Source organism: Vicia villosa, linkage group LG5 (assembly GCF_029867415.1).
Source record: "Vicia villosa cultivar HV-30 ecotype Madison, WI linkage group LG5, Vvil1.0, whole genome shotgun sequence".
In the NCBI taxonomy this organism is placed as follows: domain Eukaryota; kingdom Viridiplantae; phylum Streptophyta; class Magnoliopsida; order Fabales; family Fabaceae; genus Vicia; species Vicia villosa.
Window position 1 is genome coordinate 160,880,692 of NC_081184.1, and position 17,889 is coordinate 160,898,580.

The window sequence follows — 17,889 nt, forward strand, 5'->3', positions numbered from 1 at the left end:
CTTTTAATGAGCAAAATTGCATGTTTCATTAAAATAAATTGTATTCAGTGCATTGAAAATTGAATTGATTAATTTATTTAGACAATATTTTCTTTATATGGAAACGTTAAAGAGTGCCCCTGGGGCACTCGTTAGCATGACCTTTTTTTTTAATGACAAGACACTTTATTAATTTTTTATTCGATGACAGTCTAAAATAATTTTACAATATTAATACACGTATAAATTAAACCCCTATATTTTTGACTATGTGCATTAATTATTTAATAATTCTAAAAATACTAAGTGTTTATAAGAAGGAGCGGAGGTAATATTTATTATTTAGTACACCCTCCGGTCACTATTATAAGCAAAAAAAATGGTCTAATTCTTGGTCACTATTATAAGCAAAAATCAATTATTATTAAATCATTTAATGCTGTAATTCCTAAGATACCCCTATATTTTATTTTCCAATACTTCATTAAATTTAATAAAGAGGATATTATAGTAAATTTAATCAATGTTTTCTCCAAAATCTAAAAAGTTAACTACACTTAATTGAATTTCTTAATAATCGTGAAAACCATTTTTTTTGCTTATAAATGTGACCGGAGGGTGTATTAAAATTTGAGAGAGTTTCCAAAACTAGTGAATTTATTAACAGTGGGCGATGTATTTAATTTAAGGGTCATGCTAACGAGTGCCCCAGGGGCACTCTTTAAGCATTCTAAATAAAGAAAATATTCTTTCAAAAATTCACCATTTCAATTTTCGATGCATTAATTACGCATATTTCCAAGAAAAACTTACTTTTTAAAGCTATTAAAGAGTGCCCCTGGAGCACTTGTTAGCATTTCTCTTAATTTAATATCGAAAAGAAAATAAAGATGTTGTTTTGGACGGAGGACATAGAAAGAGAAAAGGCGGGTAAAAATTGATCAGAGAGAACGATCGACATGAAATATCGCAACCACCCTTAACCGTCTCGTCTTCATTTCCAACTCCAAATATTCATTTTACTCTCTCTCTCTCTCTCTCTCTCTCTCTCTCTCTCTCTCTCTCTCTCTCTCTCTCTCTCTCTCTCTCTCTCTCTCTCTCTCTCTCTCTCTCTCTCTCTCTCTCTCTCTCTCTCATGTTCCGTTTTCTGGAATCAACCATTAGCGATACCTTTCTCTGCTAAACACAATCCAGTAACAAACAAGAGCCATTTTGATTTTCTTCTTTCAATTCCAAAATGCATTTCACAAATCTCGATGACACTCCAATGTTCCGTCAACAGGTTCATTCCAAATTCTTCATATTACGATCTGATCAAGCAAACGCTGCTGTTTTCATGCACACTTTCTTCATTTCGTTACCAATTCTATCATTGCAATTTATATTTGTATTGATTGTTAAAAATGTTGAGGATGCGAAATTTTTAGGTAGCTAGGTTGTTTAATTTATATATTTTGTATGATTGATTGTGGATGCAGCTTCAATGCTTGGAGGAAAGTGCGGAATCACTGCGCCTCAGAAGCTGGAAGTTCTACAAAGGATGTAGAAAGTATACGTACGTTTTCATCTTAATCATTCCGTTCCTAATTTGAATTTCGACATGTTTACAGTTTTTCCGCGCGATTACCAACTTGTTCAGTTTATTTCTATATAAGATAAGATTCTTCTCAAATACTTATTTGGATGAAGGTTAGAAGCATGTGGAGATTTAAGGATAACTATAATTCAATTATTAAATTTTAAAAATAATTTAAGAGCTAACTCCTCCGGTTTATACTAACACTTAGCATTTACTCATTCACCTCTAGGGGCTACAATTTGGTATGAAACACATAGTGTTAGCTCAATGTTAATTTACTTGTTTCCCTTTTATTGGAGGCCTTTATGTAACCTATGTAGCACTGAAATTTTATACGGTAGGTGTATTTGGACACTGATACTTACATTCGCATTCAATCCATTCTATTTTCTCAAATTATTAGCGGTCTTAACATGTCAGCATCAATGTCGTATTTGGTGTCTGTTTTTGTAGTATATGCTAAACAATTTAAAAAGGATATTTTTGTTGGAATTGCATAGTTTTGTTTGTTTTTTTAACCATTCCTTCGTTGAGTAATAAGTAACGCAATGATTCTTGTTCGTGGATTGATATGTTAACCAAGCGACAAAAACAAGCAAGCAAATGCGCCTTCAGTGAAATACATCCTCTTACAAATGTGCCAAGTAACTGAAAAATCTCTCTTTGAACTAACTGCTTCATGGTTTTACCAAAATAGATCTAAAAGCGCCCTTAAAGAGTCTTACAGCACATGACTTTGGATGTTTTCCAATTTAGAAAAAAAAGTTAGAGTGAAAGAGTGTGTGTGAGCTGTGTAAGATTCTTATGGAAAAAATACTTATCATGATACTGTCCATACACATTGTAAATACATAGCAATTAGTATCACAAATCTAGAATTACCTTTGATCACTATGACAAATAAAATAACCAAAGTCCTTGTGTTCTTATAATTTCTCTTATCTTGTACCTTTTGACAATTTTTAGGGAAGGACTTGGAGAGGCATATGATGGGGACATTGCATTTGTAAGTTCCCTTGAAAATTTTGGAGGAGGACATAATGATCCTCATTTCGTTGCTTTGGGAGGTAAGCCATATATGTCTCTCCCCACCTATTGCCTTGTCTTATGTAACACTGATTTTAATTCTGGTATGCTTGGTAAGAATCAATAACTGGAAATATGCTTTTATGAAGATGATCACAGGCTCTTTGATAGGCTTGCAATAACATGAAAATTAGGATGGGTATAATGATGCATATTATTGCTGGTGGTGTTAGTGTCCGAAGCTGTGCACCATACTCTAAAGCCATCAAATGAACTTACCATATCCCTCGGAAATATAGTTGAAATGACTTCAGATATTCTAAAGCATGTTTTGTTTGTTTACTCTTTGCTTGTGCTTTCTTTAACCTCGGCGCTTTCTTTGAATATAGTAATGCATTATGTCTATTAAGTTAAACTTTATCTTTGCTGTTGGTTTTAATAAAGTTTGTTTTGGGTACTCCCAGGACCTGTAATGAACAAATTTACCATTGCTTTGAGAGAAATCAGTACATTCAAGGAACTTCTTCGGTCGCAGGTAATGATTATCTCATGCTGGCATTGTCTTTCTTGGTTTTTAGCAGTGTATTCTTTTGTTAATCGTTGATATATTTACAAGATGTTTGTTCTAGTATAGGGATTCCTTTTTTATACTTAAACCATCTTGTTTGCAAACACATTCCAGTTTGCTCCTGGTCAAAGATTAACAATGCATATCCTAAGTATTACTTGCTAGTTGCTACATAGCCTCTTTATGTTGCTCAGGTCCGAGTGAACTTTTGTTTGTAGCTTTGATGATTTGACCAGTGATAGTAAGATAAATGGGCAAATGCAAATCATAAGTATTACTTGATACATAGCCTCTTTGTGTTGCTCAGGTCTGAGTGAAGTTCTGTTTGTAGCTTTCATGATTTTGACTGGTGATAATACGATAAACACGCCTAAACATTGGTGAAACTTGTGGCTTTCCACCATTTTTAATTATAAACCTTGAGTTTCTAAGGGACTTTAATTTGTCAATTGATGCTGGTTGGGATTTATTTGCTCAGTAAATTAGAGGCAATTGTTCCAATTGATATTGCTATGCTGACTATAATTAATATGACTGCTCAGGTAGAACACATGATTGATGACCGGTTACTACAAATCGTCAATGTTGACATCAATGAAGTTAAGGTATATTTTTAGATTCTTTTTCATATTTATACTTGGCAGTGTTTGTTCTTATACATTAAGCCTGTGGAATGTTTAAGTTTCATACTTTACAGTATGGCCTAGCTCCAGTTGATTTTCTAGTGGATCTATTTACGTAATGATAAAGAAGTATGACACTGCCCTTCCTCTCTCAATTTGTTATTGTACAGCTCTAGGTATTGGACAAGTTTTTTCAACTGTATTTAACATAATGTGGTATCTCAGATAAAACAAAATTACCATATTCAGTTCTCCTATTACAATGGGATAGATAACTAATTTGTGCAGCAATAAACTCCTTACATAATCAATGAATCCAGGTGCATATAAGCATATGGAAAAGAGTAAACTCATTCTTTTTTAAGATAGATCAATTTATGAAGTAATATAGATCAATCTAGTGAGCGTGATATGAGTAGCCCATACAGACAATTTCTCACAAATTGATTAATGACATTTAAGGGCGACAATGAAAAATTATAGGTCAAACCGTCAAAAGAGATTAAGAGCTAAGCGCACATCTCTAAAATAAATACATGATAGGAAATTATGTTGTTTGGTCAGGGTTATACTATAGCTCAACAACCATAGAATGTTCCCAGGTACTTACAGTACAATCCAAAATCTTTTGAATTTAAGGTAAATCCATTAATAACTCATTGATTAAGGTTTTTTACTGCCCCAATCGCTTGAGACACTTGGTCAACGATACATTCATATTTCACCTTCGTATGCTCGTAGTAGTATAGCTTTTATTTCCCCTTCTAATACTTAAAACAACACTTACAGGAAGCTCGTAAGCGTTTTGACAAAGCCGCCCTTGTATATGACCAGGTACTTCTCACTGAAAAGATTTCAGAGGGTGGTGAACTCTGAATCCATATATTTACTTTCCTTCTGTTACTTGTGTTTAGTTTGAGCTGTATTGTTTACTGAATCAGAAAACCATTTTGATGTACTTGCAATTTTCTTTTATGGTATGATCAACTGCTCACACAATTCACGGAGATGCCACTTTAGGAAATTTCCAGCATTTATGTGTAATTTGAGTTTGCAGTACGTTTGAAGGAGTGTGATGAATGTGTTTGTGTGTGTGTGTGTAGTGTAGTGCTTCTGAAAGGTTACCCACATATTTCAATATTATAACACAAGCAATATGGGTTTTGTGATACAGGCACGTGAAAAGTTTATGGCGTTGAGAAAAAGCACTAAGATTGATGTTGCCACTCTCGTAGAAGAGGTCCAGTAGCTTTTCTATAGCGTTTTTTTGTTCATAAGTTAACCTAATAGTTTTTTTGAGTTACTGTTGTCCTTTTGAATCTTACTTGGTATAGTGACATTCCAGGAACTGAAGATTGCAAGAACGTCGTTTGAAGAAGCCCGATTCAGTCTGGTATTCTAATTGCACAGAAAATGCTCCTCTGAATAAAAGATGTATATCATCAGGTCTAAATTATGTAACATATTTCACCATCTAGGTTGGTGCTCTTAATAACGTTGAGGTCAAGAAGAGATTTGAGTTTTTGGAGGTTATCACTGGAATTATGGACGCCCATCTTCGATACTTTCAACAGGTACATGACATTAACATAAATGACTATTTTCCATATGTAGTAGTGCACTTATGCTATATCCGGAAATTATTTCTCTCGCAGGGATATAACCTACTACATCAGATGGAACCTTTCATTATTGAGGTTTTGCTCTCAACTCTATTTTTTCTTGATAGTACACAGTTCTTTCCACAGAAAGTTATATTTTCTAAAATTATAAACCAAGGGGGATCAAACACCTGAAGAAACATTGTTAATATATCTACCATCTGGCTATTGGGTTAGTAACTTAGTAATAACATGTTTAAAATTACTAGTGTATCCTAGTTCAAAACACAAAACCTTGAACCATTGGTGAGGTCATCCAGAATGGAAGCCACCAGTTATCCTCAGTGACATGTTTGCTTCCAAGCACATATTAAAAACTTTGGCTTGAAATTTTGATTGGTGTTTTCAAACGTTGACTTAATGGAATATTTTCTTTCCTGTCTACAAGGCGCCATTATTTATTCTCTTAGAAGTTATTTCCTATAGTATTAATTAAAAATTTATGATCAATTTAGTGGATAGAATGAGAAACTATAAGGCCTGATACTGATAGTCTTTCACGTGAACCACAATACTGGTCTAAGCGTGGGCATTACCAACTGTGAAATTTGTGAACCTTTTTTTTTCTTTCCCAACTTGGTGTTTAAGAACTTCGAAGTAAGGGGTAGAATGCCTAAATATCTGACTAATAATGCTATTTTGCAGGTTTTGGATTATGTACAACAGTCAAAAGAAAGTTTCGACAAGGACCAGGTTTTACTTTTTAAAAGAATGCAAGAATACAAAAAACAAGTTTATCAAGAAAGTAGGCTGTCCTTGAATGGTCCTTACGGTTCTCCTAGTGGAGAAGCTGTGCATCCTTTTTCTAGGATATCAAATGAAGTAGTAGATGTAGTAAACGAATCTGCGGCCAATGGAAAGGTATTTTAGAACATATTTCCCTCTTTCTCAATATGTTGTACTTCATTTTACGACTTTTCTTTTTCAACTCCTGTTACTGGCCAAAACAATGTTGAGTCCTGTTCATTTTCATTTGTTCATCTTGTGCACAAAGTTTAGGTTCAAATCATTCGACAAGGATATCTTTCAAAGCGATCTTCCAATTTGAGAGGTGACTGGAAAAGAAGATATTTTATTCTTGATAGTCGAGGAATGTTGTACTACTACCGCAAACCATGGAGCATGTCATATGTAAGTCACCAACTATACTCAACTTTTAACACACTAAGCAAGATGATATGCATTCTTATTAAATGCTGAGCATTCTGTTTCAGGGCAGCAATCAATCATCTCCAAGGAAGAATAGTCTCACTGATAATGGTTCTGGGCTTCTGAGCCGATGGCTTTCTTCTCATTACCATGGGGGCGTCCATGATGAAAAATCTGTAGCACGTCACACAGTAAATCTGCTAACGTCAACAATCAAGGTTGATGCTGATCAGTCAGATTTAAGATTTTGCTTCAGAATAATTTCGCCATCGAAGAACTATACATTGCAGGTATTTATTCTTAAAATTTATCAATACGTAGTTGGGCCTTTATTAGTACTTATATGATACTTAGGAAATCAATTCAGGCTGAAAATGCAGTGGACCAGATGGAATGGATGGAAAAGATAAATGGAGTAATTGCCTCCTTGTTGAGTATCCAGACACTAGGATCAGTACGTAATAGATTTCTTTTATATAAAATGCATCTTTTGTTCTCCATACTGATTTTGATTGCTATGGTTGTAAATAATTATATGACAGCCTCTATCAGCTGACTCAGAAAACAGCGACTCTTACTTTACCAATAAGAGTAATGTGTTAGAAAGTTCTCCAGATGATGATCTCACTGAGCTTGAAAAGGCTGCCTCCAAGAATTTCGCTCCCAGTCACCATTTACATTTATCTAAAAGTATGCAGTTGCCTAAACACAGTATTAGAAACGAAAAACCTATTGATGTTCTTAGAAAGGTGAGCGGGAATGACAAATGTGCTGATTGTGGTAGACCTGAACCAGATTGGGCATCTTTAAACCTTGGCATCCTTATATGCATTGAATGCTCTGGTGTTCATCGTAATCTCGGTGTGCATATATCTAAAGTAAGTATTTGAGGTCAGACATTAATCTTAGCCTTCAATCTTTAAGATGATTTATATCTAGTCACATTTTACCGAATAAAAACTAAAACAAGGTTAAAAGACCTCTGACCTGCTAGCTAACGATGGTTACTCTTCAATGTATGTATGTATGTATGTATATATATATGTATGTATGTATTTATGCATGCATGCTGCATGTATGTTATAGGAATTATAGAAGAATTATAGATGGAATTGGTGATAAACACTGTTATATTAAAGAAAACAGTATGAATTACAGTGTGTTAAACAAGATTAAAATTACAGAATGGAGTAACAAAGCTAGACAATTTGAGAAGCCGAGAATCTCCCGAGAGTAACTACTCAAATCCAATGTGTCCCACTAAATACACTTTCCCTACCTTTTATTCACCTAGATCAATTATCTCTCACATACCCCCGAGCAGTCAATTGCTAGTGCACCCCACTCAACAGTCAGTCACTAGGCTCACATGAATCCCCTGCTTTGCCCCTTTTTTCTTCCTCACATACACCCTTCCCTTCCATTTCTATCAATACCATCCCATCACAACTCTCCTTGTCCTTGAGAAGGAATTCTGGGAGTCCTTTCTGACTTTGTCCAGTAGCTCCCATGAGTTTTCAAAGTCAGGAAGCCCCTTCCACTTAACCAATACCTCGACCTCTCCCTGCTCATTTCTTCTAGTCTCTAGCTTCTTCTCGAATAGGTTTGAATTTTCATTCTTCATTCAGATACTGGGGCAAAGGTTAAAAGCCCACATTAGGTGACAGAGACTTCTTCAAAAGGGATGCATGAAACACCGGGTGCACCTTGCTGAGTTTCAGTTTGTAGGCTATTATTGGTCCTACCTTTTGTTCTACTTCATGAATTATAGGGTCCATAGTATCTTGGGCCTAGCTTCTGGTTGACCCTCTTGGCTAGACTCTTCATCTTATAAGGCTGTATCTTCAAAAATTCATGTCGCCTACCATATAGTCCACATTTTATTGGGACATTTCTGACATTTATTGGTACAAACAGAATTTTAGTACTGAATCAGTTTAGAACCAGTTTGGTTCCCTTCGAGAATTCGAGAGTCTTGGATCTCTCCCTTCCCAAATGTTCAAGAGTCGGGTCTCTCCCAATAACCACCATTCAATAACTTCCCCTATTTATTCTAAACTTGAACACAAAATTAATAAAATGTAAACGTCTCTAATTATACCATAACTGCTACTAAATGAAAATTCTAACCATATGTAAATCGATAATGGTAGGCATTTAAGTTATAAATAGGAGGAAATAAGTTCATGTCTTAAACACCATCTTGGACTCATTTTATATCTTTAAGTTTAGCAGCTCCCAACGCCAAACGCTGCAAAATTGTAAGACAATTTGATTACAATTACTTTTCAAAACTTAAAGAGATGTGAAAAAAAAAATAAATGAAAAAAAAAAACAAAATAAAAAAAATTCAGGTAATCAGGCTAGCAGGAAATGATTGGAGAAATGAATATTGCAGTATTAAGTTATCAATGCATGAGTACCAATACTTGGAGTACAAAAATTAAAATATAAAAAACCTGGTTAATGATCATCATCTAAGCCCAATAAATGCAAGTCTTATTAGCATTTTTTTGCTAGACAAATAAATTATATCATCACATCGCTGTTATTTTTAATTGAAAGCAGTATGAACACTAGGAAATAAATTGTTTCTAAGTTTTCTCCAAAAGAAAATCCATTGTTTTAATTTCCACATTTGTAGCTAAGGTGGAAAATGTTTTTGGCAGGTAAGATCACTCACACTTGATGTGAAAGTCTGGGACTACTCTGTTTTAAGTATGTTTGAGTCCCTGGGTAATCATTTTGCAAACTCAGTTTGGGAGGAGCTGTTATGTTCAAGGAGTACTTTGCAAAATGTTGACACCCCTGCTAGGTAAGAATTGCTAAACTTGATGGGATTATCTCTTTTTGAACTTTGAAATTGTGCTAATAAGTAATATGCACCTTGCAATGTAGTTCATCCAAGGCGAATAAAGACAAGCTATTTCATGCAAGAAAGCCAAAACATGATGATTCTAGTTCATTAAAGGAAAGGTTCATTCACGCAAAGGTAAACATTGAGAACTTTATGTTTCTTTTGCAATATCATGTTCAGAAAAATGGCAGAAGCTTGAATCTTTCTAATAGGAACCAGATAGACATAGGTAGATGAAGAAGTGTTTGAAATTAAATTAAATTCTTCCTTTTCCAAGTAGCTAACAGATAGAAACCTACTGATATATAAAAGAAAATAGGGAAAATCCCTTTGGATTACAAAACAATACCGCATAACTTTGAGGGTCTGCACCTTCCCTAATGCCAGAATGACCCCCTTTCCAACCAAATTCCTAGTATCCTCTCTCTCAATCGCCCCCTCTATTTATTGGCAACACTCTTATTCTCCTAATTAATTGATTCCTATTCTAATTGCAGTTACATATAGGTATACCAGTTACTGCAGTTACATGTAATATTTATCTTTGATAAAAACTGCCTACAGCTAAATAAACCGTCTCTTAATAATAAAACTGTCACCTATTAACTAACAAGAGCCTTACTATCCTAATTAAGGGCTTGTATCTAACAATACTCCCCCCTTTGAAATTCACCTTGTGCTCAAGGTGGACATGGTGTAAAGTGGTCCGTGGTCCCTCTGGGTCCCATTGCAGCCTAGTTGAGACATCATTTAGTCATGGAAGTGTGGGTCAGTTTCATCATTATTAGTGCAACAGCTTACGCTTCCGTGATTCTCTTCCTTTGTCTTCACCGTTGTGATATTGGTAAGTGCATTTTCTGCATCAAAGAATCTTCTAAATCTTATTTTTCTAAAAAATCCGGTAGTTTTTAGGCTACCGGCCTCACCCACAATATTTGCAGCCCCATTGGTGGATGACGCATGGCCTTTATTTCCAGATTCTCGATGGACAATACGATAATTGTTACAGATTCTAATAGGTGTTCCAATAGATATTGTTTCAGCACTTTCCTTGGTTATTAGAATGTTCTTTTCATCAATCTTTTGTGCATAATTAATCATTTCAGATAATCTTTTGAGGGAATGAAGTTTTAATTCAGCCCTTGTGACTTTCTTAAGTCAATTCAAAAAAGTTCTCTTCAAATATGCGTGTTCGAAACATATAAGAGGGACTGTATATAATTCATACCACTCTATATATTCTTCTACCGATCCTATCTATTTCAGATTGAGTAGTAACTCAGCGGAACTCTGCAGCGTTGACGGTTGAAATCTTTGTATCACCGCAGATTTGAAGTCTTCCCATGTTGGATTTTGTGCCCATAATTTCCACCATTGATACCAAGCCTAAGCCTTCCCTTCCAAAGCTACCATAACATAACCGCTTGTAACTTTTCTGCATCATTCATTTTCTTCAAATCAAAATAATGCTCAACTCTGTTTGTCCACCTGAATGCGTCTTCACCATTAAAACCCATGTTCTATTGATTATTCTGAAACTTTTTCCCCCGTGGCAAAGATGAATACAGTCCGAGTTATATCATCCTTTGCTGCCAATTACTTGAGAGAGTTAAATCTAATGCTGAGTGCTAAGCATCTAAAGCTCATTCAGCAACGTATTGGTTCTGTTTTTCACAAGAAAAAATAGTACTCTCGATATTGAAGAAACTATCAGGGAGAATCATCTTAACTGAAACTGTAAAATTAAGATAATAGTTTAACGATACCATTAAGAGCTGAAGTCAATTGTTACATGAATACAAAAATAATAGAAAATAAAAGTTTTAATGATTAATCCTAGAACTATTTAATTTTTTATGGTTTAATTTTATCGCGTTAATTCTCTTTAACTTAAAATCCATTTATGGTCTCAAGTTGTATCACATCTCTTTGAGGACTGCTTGATCTCAAATCCCAGCCAACCCAATTTAACTACATTTTGGCCCATAATACCCCTTTATTACAGCGCAAAGTTATGTATGAAACTCCAAATGCATTTTTACAGTGGGATTAAACAATGCTTATAATGAATATTTGGAAACTGTATGTTATTTCTTATTTGAACTTATGATAGGTTTTCCTTTTCTCCGGTTATTAGTTATTTATAGTATTTAGTAGTATTCCTATTCATGAATTATTACTTGGTGGAAGTATAACATACTGGAGACAGAACGTAATAGTTTATAATTATTGCAGTATGCTGAGAAAATATTTATTTGCCGGACAGAGAAAAATTCCGCGCAACAGATTTTGAAAAGCATCTGTGCTAATGACAAGAAGGCAGTGTACCAGCACATTGTCAAGTCAGATATGGATATCAATGCCATCAGTAGGAAAGCATTTTCTGGTACGTCTTCTTTTCCCAGTTATCTCAACTCCAGAAATGTTTTTGTGTTGAAAAGCCAGGAAGTTCTCTTAGAATAATTAGGAACTGCGCAGGTGGCTCTTTCAACCCGGCTTCTTTGATTAATTCAAACATTTCATCTGAAAGTGAGAATCAGTTGATTGAGGACATACAAAATGGTTCTAGTGTGCTTCACCTGGCTTGCATAGTAAGTGATGCTGGTATGGTGGATCTGCTCCTACAGTATGGGGCGGATATAAACGCTTGTGATTCAAGAGGCCGGACACCACTACATTACTGTATTACCAGGGGGAAGCCTGCGGCTGCAAAAGTGCTTCTTGTGAGGTATCGTAGACATTTTCAACCATTATGATCAATTAATGAATGAACCATTTGCACTGCAAACTAGAGAAAGATGTCTAGTTTTAGTGTTATACATGTTAAATATTTGAGTATGTGCATAACTTTGTAAAATTTTACTTCCTCTGGTCCTATTTATAAGAAAAGATTCTTTTTTCAGATACATTAACTAAATAATGTATTTGAACAACATATTATCTAAATAAATTATTTATTCAATGTATCTGAAAAATAAATCTTTTCTTATAAATGAGACCGGAGGTAGTAATTATTAACGCATTCTACCAAATAAACCTCGAGGCTTGTTTTGGAGTTTAAAAGAGGAGTAGAAGAGGGCTTTGAAATAAAACAAGAAAGAGGCAGAAATAATTAAGGGATTTGAGAGGGAGGACTTATTTTTATATATAACACAATATCCTCTAATTTAATAATTCAAAAATTGCATTAGAGGAGGGTTTTGAAGGGTTTTAGTGGATTTAGATAAATTCTTTAAATTTATAATAACCTAAATATTAAATATATATTAAGTTTTTTTTATTATTCTATACAATAGTTTTCTTTCTAAAAAAGTTAAAAAAAAATTTCTCTCTTTCTCTACACATTGCCTTCCAAAGAGCGCTCTCTCTTTCCCCTTAAAACTTCTAAACAAAGGATAAAGTGATTAAAAATTCTAACGCTACTTTTTTCATCAATTCCACATATTGGAATAGTAATTTGATAGATTCTGTATAATAGTAAAATAAAGGAAGAACAATATCAATACACATGAATTTAATATTTTATCGTAATTAAACTGAAGATAACTCCCTTCAATAGCAATTACAGAATACAGATTAATTGTATAGTTAAATACAACCACTAGGATTATAGATGCTAGTCTCTCTCAAACCAAACCAACCAATAACAAACCGAATGAAAGACATTCTCATTCTTTATTCTGCTTAAATACACCAGACCTAATTATATAATTTGGGCCTATGCCTAACATAAACATTTATAATTTGGGTCTACTAATTCCCCTCAAAAGTTTCACATTATCCTCAAGGTGAAATTCAGGAAATTGCTGGTTGATAACATCAAATATTCTCCAAGTTGTTTTGAATTCTGGTAAGTCTTTTCATTGAATGAGCACCTCCACCACACTGGCAGCCTTAGTACGAACATCCCTCAGAATTCGAGGTTTTACTCGAAGTTCTAAATCTTGTGACAACATAGGTGGTAATGGTTGAGGATTTGGGATCGGTGTCACAACTTTCTTCAACAAAGAAACTTGAAAGACTAATGAATCTTACTTTCAACAAGAAGGTCTAATTGATAGGTAACTAAACCTATGAAATTAGTAATTTGATAAGAGCCATAAAAACGAGGACTATTATCTTCTTTTGCCAAAGATTTGAATCTATAAGGCTGCAATAGCGAAAGTGACATTTCTCTGGTGTTTATTTACTTGAGTTTTCATCCGGTTTTGGGTAAGTTGGAATGGAGGCCATGTAGAATTATGTCTTGTTCTTGAGTTAACCTCTGAATTTCCTCCACTTCTGAAGGAATGGTGGTACCCTTAACCATATGTGGTAGATCACGACCATATAATGCGTTGAACGGTGTGGTTTTGATTGAGTTCTTGTAATTGGAATTAAACAAGAATATTTACCAACCTAGCCACTTGACCTTTTGTCGTGGTGTATGCCCGGTTAAGCATCTCATATTGGTCTCCAAGCACTTATTTGTTACCTCACTTTAACCATTTGTTTGAGGGTGATAAGTTGTACTCAACTTCAGTTTAGTACCATCCATTTTGAATAATTCTTCTTGAAATGACTCGAAAAAAATCTTGTCCCTATGAGAGACTATGGTGGAATTAAATTCATGTTGTCAAACAATTTCTTGCAGCAAGATTCCAGCTACTGATTTTGCAGTAAAAGATGGCTAAGAGGCATAAAATGAGCATATTTATTGAATCTATCAATCACCCTAGGTAAGACCACTCAACTTAATTTCTATGGTTTACGTCTCTTTCTATTTCTCCATCATTTGGAACTATGGATTCAATATATAAAATTTAAACTCTGTAACATATGGTATGATATGTTCTTCGTCTTAATTATGCTTAGACGAAAGCCATACGCTTATAAGCCTCGTCTCCAAGTCTCTAAGCTCTCATTTAACTTCTCCAGACTTTTTTAGTAGAAGTATATCATCTGCAAAAAACATACATCTCGGCGCTAGCTTTTGGATGTCTTCCGTAAGTACATTCTAAACTTAAGTAAAATGGTAAGGGCTTAGAGTTGAACCTTGGTGAAATCCTATTGTTATGGGAAAATCGTCTTTCTCTGCACCCCGTGTCCTCACTAGTTGAGACACCCTCGTGAATATCTTAGATAACTCTAATATAGACAATCCTATCTCCTTTCTTTTCCATGGGTTTCCGCATACGCCTTCTTCAAGTCAATGAAAATTAAGTGCAGGTTTTGTTGATCCATTCGATACCTTTCCATCACACCTCGTAGTAGATATATTGCTTCCATGGTCAACCTCCCAGGCATAAAATCAAATTGATTTTCACTAACTTGAGTCACTTTTCTTAATCTTAGTTCAATCAGTTTTTCCCAGAACTTCATGGTATAACTCGTAAGTTTAACCCCTTTATGGTTTGCACAATTTTGTATATCCCATTGTTAAACAATTTGGTAAGCCACTCAGTACCTCTATCTCCAAGAATTTTCCACACTTCAATAGATATGTTGTCTTGTCCCACCGCCTTATTTTGTCCATTTAATTTGGCTAAATCCAGGGTAGTGTGGAAACATTTGGGTCTGTTGTTTGTGAAATTACGTGATAGGTGAATAGAAAAACTCCCCCTTATTTGGAGATTGCCTTATACACAAACTTTATAGGTGCTGATGCCCTTGAGAGTGCGGTGTCCCCTTGAGATTGCCTTATCAAGTCTATGTATACTGCAGCCTCCAACCAATGGGAAGTTTTTCTATTCACCTATCACATAATTTCAGAAGCAGCAAACCTAGTTTTTCTATTCACCTATCACGTAATTTCAGAAGGGGCAGACCCAAATGTTTCCACACTACCCTGGATTCAACCGCTTTTAAGGGACTATCTAGAAGTATTAACTAAATTACATGTTTTACCACCCTAGCTTACTCGTGACCATGCAATCATGTTGTACAACTAGTGCCAATCTTGCTAATTACTCCAATCTTGCTTCAATTTTGTGATGCACATGGACTATGAACTAGTGCCAAAGATCACTGTCTCTAATACCAATGATAGATTGTGAATAATAAGTAGGATAAAGGAATAACAATACACATGAATATAATATTTTATTGTAACTAAATCGAGGATAACTCCCCAGCTATAGAATACATATTAATGATATAATTATAAATACAATCAATATCAACAGGATAAGAAGGTCTAGTCTCTCTCAAACTAAACCATCATCAAACCAAATGAAATTTTTTGTTATTCTTTATTCTACTTAAATACATTACACCTAATTATATAATTTGGGCCTAATTAATTAGCCCTTATGCCTACACCTACCATATAAATTAGTAATTGGAGGTCTACTAAAGTACATCTAACTTGCTAGGAAGCATAGGCCAAAGAGTCAAAGACTTAACTTGGAGATGCTAGAAAACGATTTTTAGATGATGTAATTCTGTTATTTTTTAATTTATTTAATAAGGATACCATTTTTCTACTTTGCTTGTTGCAATGTGCTCACTTTTTCTTGTATTATTACGGAAGTAGATAGTGTCTCTAATTCATTATTGTCACGTTTCTTTTTGCAAACTGTTTGCTAGTGGAGTGAAACCTCATCCAATTAATGGGGCTTATAATTGAAACCTCATCCAAACTGTATAAATGTTGCACTTAAATACCAAACCTAAGCTGATTTGATAGAAATTTTCATCATACACTGTTTCATGGTGATATTTCTGGTATACTTGGGAAAATCTACTGAGGTGTCAATCATTTGCAGGGGGGGCAATCCAAATGTAGCAGACAAAGAAGGCCACACTCCTCTTAAACTTGCGTCAGAAACCGACAGTTTAGGCAATGAAATTCTCACTCTCTTGGCAAAAAGATGACAATGCCCAAAAACAATTGTAAGCAGTAATTAAATCCATGTCACAGATTGAAAACCAGTGGTTAGTAACTTGCATGGAGACAAGAATGGGGGCTGAAGCTGGCGGGGTTGGTTTAATTGGGCCATGTTGTGTGTTGCATAGCAACTATCTTCTTAATTTAAGGATGTGATGGGATGATCCGTAGGCTTCCCATCTTTCAACCTTCAATTCTACTGCCTCCATCCTCTATATATTTATGAGACCATCATCATCATGGTCATGGAATACAAGGAGTAGGACTGTACATTACTTTGACGAAAATAAATAATGGATTGGAATGTATCTAGTAGTTGTTACTTTGCATGGTGTTAGTTCCTCCTCCTTGAAGTTAAAAGAAATCTTTTTATATTTATTTACAATTATAATTATCAAAAGCATTTTTTTTCCTTCTCAGGATTGGTGTAATGCATGGTGAAAAAACATTGATTTATCAATTTTTTTGTATATATTTTACTAATGAAGAGTTTATTTTCTATATATTGTTGGTGGAAAATAGTTATTCAAAATCATTTGATAAAATTTTGTCATTTAAATATTTAAATATTTAAGATATCTATTGGAAAAATATACAAATTAAATGGTATTTCTTAAAATATTTAAATCTTGTCATTTAAATTGCAAAGTAAAAATGGTATTTTTTTATCAATGAAAATCAAACTAAATATTTTTCACGAATTTTACAAAGTGGCACAATTTTTAGAAATCAGTTCATTAAATATGTATGGCAAAGTTAAATGGCACAATTTTTACTTTGGGAAAAAATGTATGGCAGAGTTAAAGAAGCCAATGTAAAGAAATCAGTTCACAAAATCTGGATTTGATTGTATTGTTGGTTATGAGTATTATGACATAGTTCAACTAGACTAAGTTCAAATTATGGTTGCAATATTTTCTGTCAATAAATTAAAGAGAATTTTTTCAGCCACCCCCAAAATTAAACATGGAACCCCTCAATTGCAATACCTTTTATCATAGTATTCTTTGTGGTTTTTAACATTTTTAAAAATATTGCGTTTTTCAGATTTACGGAATTTTTTTGAGTTTTTGGAGAATTTCATGAGTTTTAACGGGATCGAGTGTTTAACGGTTTTTTTGAAAATCTCATGAGTTTTTATCGATTTTTTTAGATTTGAACTACTGAATTTTTAGTAGATTTTAAAAAAATCTATGCGTTTTTACCTGATTTTTAATTTATATCGGATTTTCAAAAAATCTATAAGTTTTTATCTGGCTTTTTAAATTATACCATCAAATTTTTCAAAATATACATTATTAAAATTGTCCCAAGAGATTTTATCCGGTCACCTCCAAAATGGTGACCAAAATCTGACATGCCACCCCCACATATTTGAATATTATCGAAAATTCCCTTATTAAGAAAGAGCGAACGAAAATTTGGTAGTATAATTGAAAAATCCGGTATGAATAGAAAGATCAGGAGTGTATACTAAAATTCTGGAATATTTTGGATTTTTTTGAAAAATCTAGTAGTTCATTTTCGATAGTAAAAAAATGAAATTAATTTTATTGAATTTTTTGAAAAAACCGATAAA

The 17,889-nt window shown here is 34.0% G+C and overlaps 1 protein-coding gene across 4 annotated transcripts; it reads left to right on the forward strand.

Annotated features, from left to right (window-relative positions):
• Positions 1-891: 891 nt before the first annotated feature.
• LOC131603575 (ADP-ribosylation factor GTPase-activating protein AGD3-like) lies at positions 892-16,813 on the forward strand. Of its 4 annotated transcripts, XM_058875935.1 has the most exons (20): positions 892-1,261; positions 1,458-1,534; positions 2,525-2,625; positions 3,049-3,119; positions 3,695-3,757; positions 4,565-4,609; positions 4,950-5,015; positions 5,121-5,168; positions 5,254-5,349; positions 5,431-5,472; positions 6,082-6,297; positions 6,436-6,567; positions 6,651-6,875; positions 6,953-7,039; positions 7,128-7,463; positions 9,255-9,400; positions 9,484-9,577; positions 11,678-11,828; positions 11,921-12,170; positions 16,189-16,813. In XM_058875935.1, exons 1-20 carry the CDS (start codon positions 1,217-1,219, stop codon positions 16,295-16,297), a joined length of 2,400 nt encoding a protein of 799 aa, XP_058731918.1. In that variant the 5' UTR covers positions 892-1,216; the 3' UTR covers positions 16,298-16,813. The 4 variants fall into 4 exon arrangements, 2 of the variants coding, with proteins under 2 accessions (XP_058731918.1, XP_058731919.1); XR_009284459.1 differs by lacking the exon at positions 16,189-16,813 and having other exon boundaries at positions 11,709-11,828; positions 11,921-12,058; XR_009284460.1 differs by lacking the exon at positions 16,189-16,813 and having other exon boundaries at positions 11,709-11,828; positions 11,910-12,048.
• Positions 16,814-17,889: the final 1,076 nt, after the last annotated feature.